The sequence below is a fragment of the Sapajus apella genome, unplaced genomic scaffold, assembly GCF_009761245.1.
Source record: "Sapajus apella isolate SASKATOON/1434 unplaced genomic scaffold, GSC_monkey_1.0 scaffold148, whole genome shotgun sequence".
NCBI lineage: Eukaryota > Metazoa > Chordata > Mammalia > Primates > Cebidae > Sapajus > Sapajus apella.
The window spans coordinates 2,305,180-2,313,438 of NW_022437088.1; the positions used below are offsets into that span (position 1 = coordinate 2,305,180).

The 8,259-nt window shown below is 37.1% G+C and overlaps 1 protein-coding gene and 1 pseudogene across 1 annotated transcript in view; one reads left to right on the plus strand and one right to left on the minus strand.

Moving 5' to 3' along the window:
- PGLYRP4 (peptidoglycan recognition protein 4) overlaps positions 1 to 5,147 on the plus strand; it is a 24,258-nt gene extending 19,111 nt beyond the window's left edge. Inside the window, exon 9 of the mRNA XM_032265021.1 lies at positions 4,296 to 5,147. Within this exon, the coding sequence (XP_032120912.1) occupies positions 4,296 to 4,474 (179 nt within the window). The 3' untranslated portion in view covers positions 4,475 to 5,147. The remainder of the gene's footprint in view (positions 1 to 4,295) is intronic.
- LOC116541173 lies at positions 3,492 to 3,592 on the minus strand (annotated as a pseudogene).
- Positions 5,148 to 8,259: the final 3,112 nt, after the last annotated feature.

The window sequence follows — 8,259 nt, forward strand, 5'->3', positions numbered from 1 at the left end:
TGTGTGTGTGTGTGTGCGTGTGTATATACATATATATACACATATATATTTTTAGGAATACATTTAACATATATATATATATATATGTTATATATAGGTGTGTATATGTATATAATTTCTCCTCTATCTCATTTGATTGCACATGGAGAATAAGGAGTAGCTTGCAGTGTGTATGTTATAGAATACAATGGACAGATTTTGGCAAAAGGACCAAAGAGAGCAGTAGGGTGGTCAAGTCTCCCTGATGGTATCATAAATCAGAAAAGGGATCCTATGGGAGGCATGGGGGATTCTGAGGGGAAAAAGGACGACAGTAGACCTAGGATAGTGAGAAGGGTTGCAGGTAGCATAAACCAACCAAAGAAACAGATCCAGGGAAAGAGAGAAGAGAAAAAAGAAGGAATAAGAGAAAAAAAGGAAGATGAGAGAGAGAGGTTAGAATGAGGCTATTGTTTTTTGATGAGCTAAACTCTCCAATTTCATTACAGATGCTTACACAGTAGATCATTGTTTGGAACAAACTCTAGTATGCCATATATATATATAAAACATATATATATAGGTGTGTATATCTATAGGTGTACATATCTATATCTATCTATCTATAGCTATTGTATATGGGATTGAGTTCCTGATTTTGTTCTTAGCCTGATTGTTATTGGTGTATAGAAATGCTACTGATTTTTGCATGTTGATTTTGTATCCTGAAACTTTACTGAAGTTGTTTATTAAATCTAGGAGTCTTTTGGAAGGATTCTGAGGGTTTTCCATGCATAAGATTATATCATCAATGAGCAGAGATGATTTGACTTCCTTTTTTCCAATTGGGATGCCTTTTATTTATCTCTCTTGCCTGATTGTTTTATTCAATACTATGTTGAATAGGAGTGGTGAAAGTGGGCATCCTTGCCTTTTTCCAGTTCTTAGCAGGAATGTTTTCAACTTTTCCCCGTTCAGTGTGATGTTGGTTGTGATTTCGTCATATATGGCTTTATTATTCTGAGGTATGTTCTTTTGATGCCTAGTTTGTTGAGGGTTTTTTTTTTTTTTAATCATGAAGTAATGTTGGATTTAATCGAATGCTTTTTCTGCATTGAAACAATTATATAGTTTTTGTTTTAATTCTGTTTATGTGGTGAGTCACATTTACTTATTTACATTGTTGAACCATCTCTGCTTCCCAGGAATAAAGCCCACTTGATTGTGTGAGTTAACTTTTTGATATGCTGTTGGATTTAGTTTGCTAGTTTTTTGTTGCGAATTTTTACCTCTATGTTCATCAGGGATATTACCCTGTAGTTTTTTTTGTTGTTGTTGTGTCCTTACCTGGTTTTGGTATCAGTGTGGCTTTGTAGATCAGTTAGGGAAGATTCCCTCCTCCTCAATTTTTGGGAACAATTTTAGTAGGATTGGTATTCTTCCTTTTACATCTCATAGAATTGGGCTGTGAATCCATCTGGTCCTGGGCTTTTTGTTGTTGGGAGATTCTTTTTTAAATTACTGATTCAGTTATTTGTTTTTGGTCTATTTATGATTTCTATTTCTTCCTGGTTCAATCAAGGTATATTGTATGTTTCCAGGAATTTATGCATTTTTTTTTAGGTTTTTTTAGTTTGGGTGCACAGAGAGCTCATAGTAATCTCTGACAATCTTTTGTTATTTCTGTGTTATCAACTGTAATGCTATCTTTATCATTTCTGATTGTGGGTATTCTAAACTTATGTCTTTTTTTCTTAGTTAATGTAGCTGGTGGACTGTGAGTTCTGTTTATTTTTTCCAATAACCAACTTTTTATTTCATTGATCCTTTTCATTTTTTATATTTGGTCTCAATACCATTTAGCTCGGCTGTGATCTTTGTTATTTCTTCTGCTAGCTATGGGCTTTGTTAGTGCTTGCTTTTCTGTTTTTTTGAGGTATGATGTGACGTTGTTAATTTGAGAACTTTCTATCTTTCTGATAGAGGCATTTGATGCTATCACATTCTATCTTATCACTGTTTTTTTTGTTGTATCCCAGAGATTTTGTATGTTGTGTCTCCATTTTTATTCATTAAAAAAATCTTTAATTTTGGCCTTAATTTTATCATTGACCAAATGATCATTCAGGAGCAGGTTGTTTAATTTCCATGTATTTGTATAGTTTTGAGAGTTCCACTTTGATATCGATTTCTAGTTTTCTTCCACTGTGGTCCAACAAGATACTTGATATGATTTTAATTAAAAAAAAAATGTACGGTCCTGGCACAGTGGCTCACACCTGTAATCCCAGCACTTTGGGAGGCCAAGGCAGGCAGATCATGAGTTTAAGAGTTCGAGACCATCCTGGCCAACGTGGTGAAACCCCATCTCTACTAAAAATACAAAAAAATTAGCTGGTCGTGGTGGTGTGTGCCTGTAGTACCAGCTACTCGGGAGGCTGAGGCAGAAGAACCACTTGAACCTGGGAGGCAGAGGTTGCAGTGAGCCGAGATTGTGCCACTGCACTCCAGCCTGACAACAGAGTGAGACTCTGTCTCAAAAAAAAAAAAAAAAAAAAGAAAAAAAGAAAAAAAAAGAGTAAATGAGACAAAGTTTATGAGGCATTTTTTCTTAACTCCTCTAGAGAAGAAAGAAAAAAAAGAAAAAAGAGTTCATTGAGGCTTGCTTTGTGGCCTAGCATATGCTCTATTTTTGAGAATGTTCTGTGTGCAGAAGAGATGAATATATATTCTGCCATTGTGTGTAGAGGGTTCTGTAAATGTCTGCTAGGTCTATTTTGTCTAGAGTCCGATTTAAGTCTAGAGTTTCTTTGTTGATTTTCTGCCTTGCTGATCTGTTAGTGCTGTCAGTGGGGTGTTGAAGCTCCTCACTATTATTGTATTGCTATTAATCTCTTTTCCTGGGTCTAGCAGTATTTGTTTTATGAATGTGGGTGCTCTGGTGTTGGATGCATATATATTTAGAATTGTTATATCTTCTTATTGAATTGGTCCTTTTATCATTGCATAATGAACTTCCCTATCTTTTTTCTTTAACTGTTTTGACTTAAAGTCTGTTTTACTTGATATAGTGTAGCAACTCCTGCTCCTTTTTGGTTTCCATTTGCATGGAATATCTTTCTCCACTCCTTGATTTTGAGCCTGTAAATGTTTTTACTGGTTAAGGAGTTTCTTGTAAACAGCATATGGTTGGATTTTGTGTTTTTATTCATTTAGTCAGCCCATATTTTTTTAAGTAAAGCATTTAGCCTTTTTATGTTTAAGGTTAATATTGATATGTGAGGCTTTATTCCTGTCCTAATGTTAATGGTTACCCAGTTGCTTTACAGTTTCGACTGAGTAATTGCTTTATAAGTCCTGTGAGTTTTATACTTTCATATGTTTTTATGATAGTGTATATTGCCCTTTAGCTTTCATGTGTAGAACTTTTTAAAGCATTTCTTATAGGACCGGCCTAGTGGTGACAAATTCCCTTAGCATTTGCTTGTTTAGGAAACACTTTATTTCTCCTTAAAAATATGGAATGCTTCACAAGTTTGCATGTCATCCTACTTCAGGGGCCACACTAATTACTGTATCATTCCAGTTTTAAGGTATCTCCTGCCAAAGTGAGAACAACTCAAAGCTCTTAATCAGTTTGTTTAGACTCAAGGGTCTTTCACTGAACCTCTGAAAAGATGAGGCCATGTCACTGGGCTGATTCAGTGACATGACCCATACTAAAACGGGCATTGGGTCAGGGAATGGGTTGAACCAGGGCTGTGACTTGATATTGGGCCGAGCATTGAGCTGGAGCTAGACATGTAAAGGGTACAGGCAGCACAAGTGTGATTAAATCATGTTTCTCAACCTCAGTACAATTGACATTTTGACTCAGATAATTAATCGTTATGGGGCTGTCCTTTCCTAGGATGTTTAGCAGTATCCCTGGCTTCTGCCAACCAGCATTCCCCTGCCTCTTAGTTTTCACAACCAAAAATATTTCATGACATTGCCAAATGTCCCATGACATTGCCAAATGTCCCCTGGAGGGCTAAATTGCACCCACATAGACAACTAGCAGGCTAAACTTTTGCAGTGGATAAAAGCTTTATACATCCCCAGAAGAATATATTATCCCAGGCTTGGCTCTTTTGATTCAGGAAAACTTTGGCACTAAGAAATTTTAAGTCTTGACCTTGTTCTTTTATCTGTCCCTAGGGGAGGCTGCCAACAGTGGAATATACTAGCTTGGTGATGAGAGTGGGTTCTGGGAATATGTTCTACCTTGTAGGGTACCCTGTAATCTGTGAGCGATGAACTGCTGTGTTTTGCAGGTACACCACCAAATGCTGCAGCACTAGAGGCAGCCCAAGACCTGATCCAGTGTGCCATGGTCAAGGGGTACCTGACTCCCAACTACCTGCTGGTGGCCCACAGTGATGTAGCCAGAACCTTGTCTCCTGGACAGGCTTTGTACAACATCATCAGCACCTGGCCTCATTTCAAACACTGAAGAAGCCCCAGGTCCTTCTGAGACTGCTCCCCATTTCCTGTCAGGTCTCTCCTGTACTCACCATCCACCATGGCTCAACACCTTGTGTCCTCCTCCCCTGCCACCCCATTCTGTGCCTCCTTTTCCAGATTTGAATGATCATGTTCTCTCCCGCCAACACCCTCCAAGGGCCCCCAAACCTCAGAGCTGGACATTCACAGTCCTCTGACTCTGAGTCAGACTTCCTCTCTCCTTATCTTCCTCTCCCTGTGAACCCAGCTCCTGAGCCAGGTGAGGCAATGGCTGGTTCTTGTTGCATTTCTCTCTCTCTCTGTCTCTAACTGTCTCTCTCGCTGTTGCTCTCCATGACCCTCTGCGTTGTGAGCCTTCCCCTGGTATCTGCCTGGCGGCCCCCACACTCCACCCCTCACCCCTCATCCATAATTCAGGTCAATGTGACCACTCTTCTTTGCTTACACATAAACTTGTATATATGTGGATGCAGCCCTTATTTAAGGGCTGTCGTTATTTACAGATATGTCTATTCTTGCTCCTGGGCTGTGAGTTTCTCCAGAGGAGGACCTGTCTTTTATTCATCTCTATGTCCTCAGTTTCTCAGCAGTGTCTGAAATTTAATAGGTTCTACTGATGTTTATTAGATAAATGGATGAATAAATGAATGAAGACATCCAAATTTATGTTCACCTTGCCAATTTGCTACATCATCCCCATTTGGAGGAGCCTTTCTGGGCAGTGCCCCCATCCCACCAGCATTTTCTGTGTTTCTGTTTCCTCCCAGTCCAAGAGCCATAAGATCTATATGGTACCACCATCTGTGTAAGAGGAAGCAAAGAGAAACAACAAGGTGTCTGATGGACGTGAGAACCTCAAATAACCAAGATGTTTTTACCCCAATTTTTTCATCGCTTAGCATCCCAAATCAAGAGACCTTTTTGCATACTCCAGTGGTGTACAAACACAAAGGATTCTGTGATAAGATCTGCAGGAACTTGAACAGTCTGGGTCCTATACCTCTCAAAACTAGCCAGCCAAACTTCCCTTCTAGAACAAAGCCCCACAGGGGAGAACTGCTGGAAACAGAACCTAGTTCAGTCCAGTCATAAGAGATTAAAAAAAAAAAAAAAGAAAAAAGGAAAATCTCAGATGAAAGTGTGGAAAGGCAGTGGAGCAAGAAGCTCTCTGAATATAAGCCACCATATTGTTGAACACTTACTTGAAACAAAATAATAGAAGAAGGCATCCAGAGTGATTGAATTAAAAAAAGATATTCAAAACCATATATCTTTAAAGTTGAGGAAAGCTAATATCATATAAAACAAACAACAGAAAATAATTGAGGTTCAAATCCACATGAAGTTGTTATAAGATAAAAATAGAATCAGGAGCAGAATCAGGAAAATGAAAGCATTATATAAAGACATGCTTATAGGTGAAACTACAATTGCAAACTGAGCTAAAATAATTACAAAAATAGCACAAGATATCAAAGAACAATTAATGGAATGTACAAAAACTCAGAAATGAGGTAGTGAACTCAGAAGAGAATAATAAAGGAAACATCCATTTCAGAAATAACCAGTAAAAAAAAAAAGATGTTCAAAGTGGATATACATAATGGATAATACCTTTAAAGAAAAATGAGATAAAATAAAGGAAAATTCTAAAAATAAAAAAGAAATTAAAATGTGAGATGAAAAGAATTAGAGAGAAAGTAATAAATATAAGATAGGCAAAGAAGATACATATAATTGGAGTCCCTAAAGAACAAAGCTAAAGTAAAGGAATGGAACAAATTTTAAAAACTGCTATTCTAGAAACACCTCCTGAAATAAAAAAATGTTCTGAAATTTTGTTTATAAGGGGGACACTTCATACAAGAAAAGATGGACTCAAAATGATGAATACAAACATATGGCCTAGTTGAACTATGGATTTTAAAGAACTGTTTCTTCAGTGGAAAATATCTTTTGGGCATTCAGGAAAAAACCAAAAGCAAATTACTAATAAGAGAGAAAAATATCATTAGACTTATTGGCAACAACATTTTGGGCTAGGAGAAAATGTAATAACATATTTTAAAAATAAGACAAAATGTGATAATGTGATCCAAGGATTTTATGTTCAACTAAATTGATTTTTATGTACAAAGGTCACAGATAAACTCTGACGAACATGGAAGAACTCTGTGAATATTGTTCCTATGAGCCCCTTTGTAGGAATCTACAGGAGAATGTCTTTAAAAATGACCAGAATAACTGGAGAGACACTGGCATTATGACTGGTGGAAAGCACTTAATATGTATTTACTTGTAGAATTAAGACTAAATGAAGGTTATTAGAAAGATAGTATTTGCCTGGAACAGTGGCTCATGCCTGTAATCTCAGCACTTTGGGAGGCTGAGGCAGATGAATCACCTGGGGTCAGGAATTTGAGACCAGCCTGACCAAAATGGCGAAACGCTGTCTCTGCTAAAAATACAAAAAATTAGTTGGGTTTGGTGGCATGTGCCCGTAATTTCAACTACTTGAGAGGTTGAGGCAGGAGAATCCCCTGAACTCAGGAGGTGGAAGTTGCAGTGAGTGGAGGTTGCGCCACTGTACTACAGCCTGGGCAACAAGAGTGAAACTTCATCTCAAAGAAAGAAAAAAGGAAAGTTAGTATTGTATGTAAAGGTTATGCGCTCTGACAACGTAGTATAAGGTAGAACTGTAAAACAGTGGGAAGAGAATAAGGACAGCATCTGCAAATTAATTTTTAAAACCATTTTAGTAATCATATTGTATGCTAATATTGATACTGTTATTGGAAGAAAGTTTAGTGTGAGATGTTGAATCAAACAAATGAGTAATTATGTGATATTCCAATTCCATCATCCCAGCGTTTTTGAAAGTAGGAGTCTCAATGTGGGAAAAGGAGATACAGATGAACACAGCAGAGGCTAAGTACAACACTGTGTCCCTGGATGTGAATTTAAAAAATTATGAACATATGAGGTGTTTAATCTTAAATAATTTTATCTTTGCTCACTGAAAGGGCCTAGAAACCTGATCAATATGGTAGCAATAAGCATTCATAGCACCCAATGTGACCTTAAAATACAATTTCCCAGTAAAAGACATCAACAGTTCATAGAGAAACGGCTGATTTCGGGTTGGGATAGGAAACATATAAGTTAAAGCATCTTATCTTATCAAATAGCAATGAAGCTATCAAATATTTCTCATATTGGGTCAAAAGGACTTGGGAAATTTCTACTGTCTAATGGGAAAATTCTAATGTCTAATGGCTAATGAGACAACATGAACATCAACAGCAGCAATAACTGCAACGGGTCTGAGCTTGTTGAGTTTAAATCAACACATTCATAACAATACAAAAAAAGAAAACCTGAATTGTCACTGCTAATCCAATTTTTCCACATCCACTGAATCCAGTTTTTTATTTTAAAACTTGTAAAAAAAAAAGGGAAAGAGGATGTACCTATGCTGCCTTTCCTCTACAAAGAATACAATTGAATAACCAAATAGTAGAGAACTTCTCCTAATAGATATACTCTAATAAATAAATGAAAAAGTAATGGTAGAAATGGAATATTACCACCTTGCAAGCCCTAATAAAAAATCTAGATATTAATGACTGTTAACATCACACACGCAGCTCCCAATTGACGAAAGGTCTGTGGACTCAGGAACCATGCTTGTCTTTTTCACCACTGTTTATCTAGCTGCTGTATGTAGCAGTTGCTCACTAAATATAAGCTAAGTGGATGAATGTTGAATCCCAA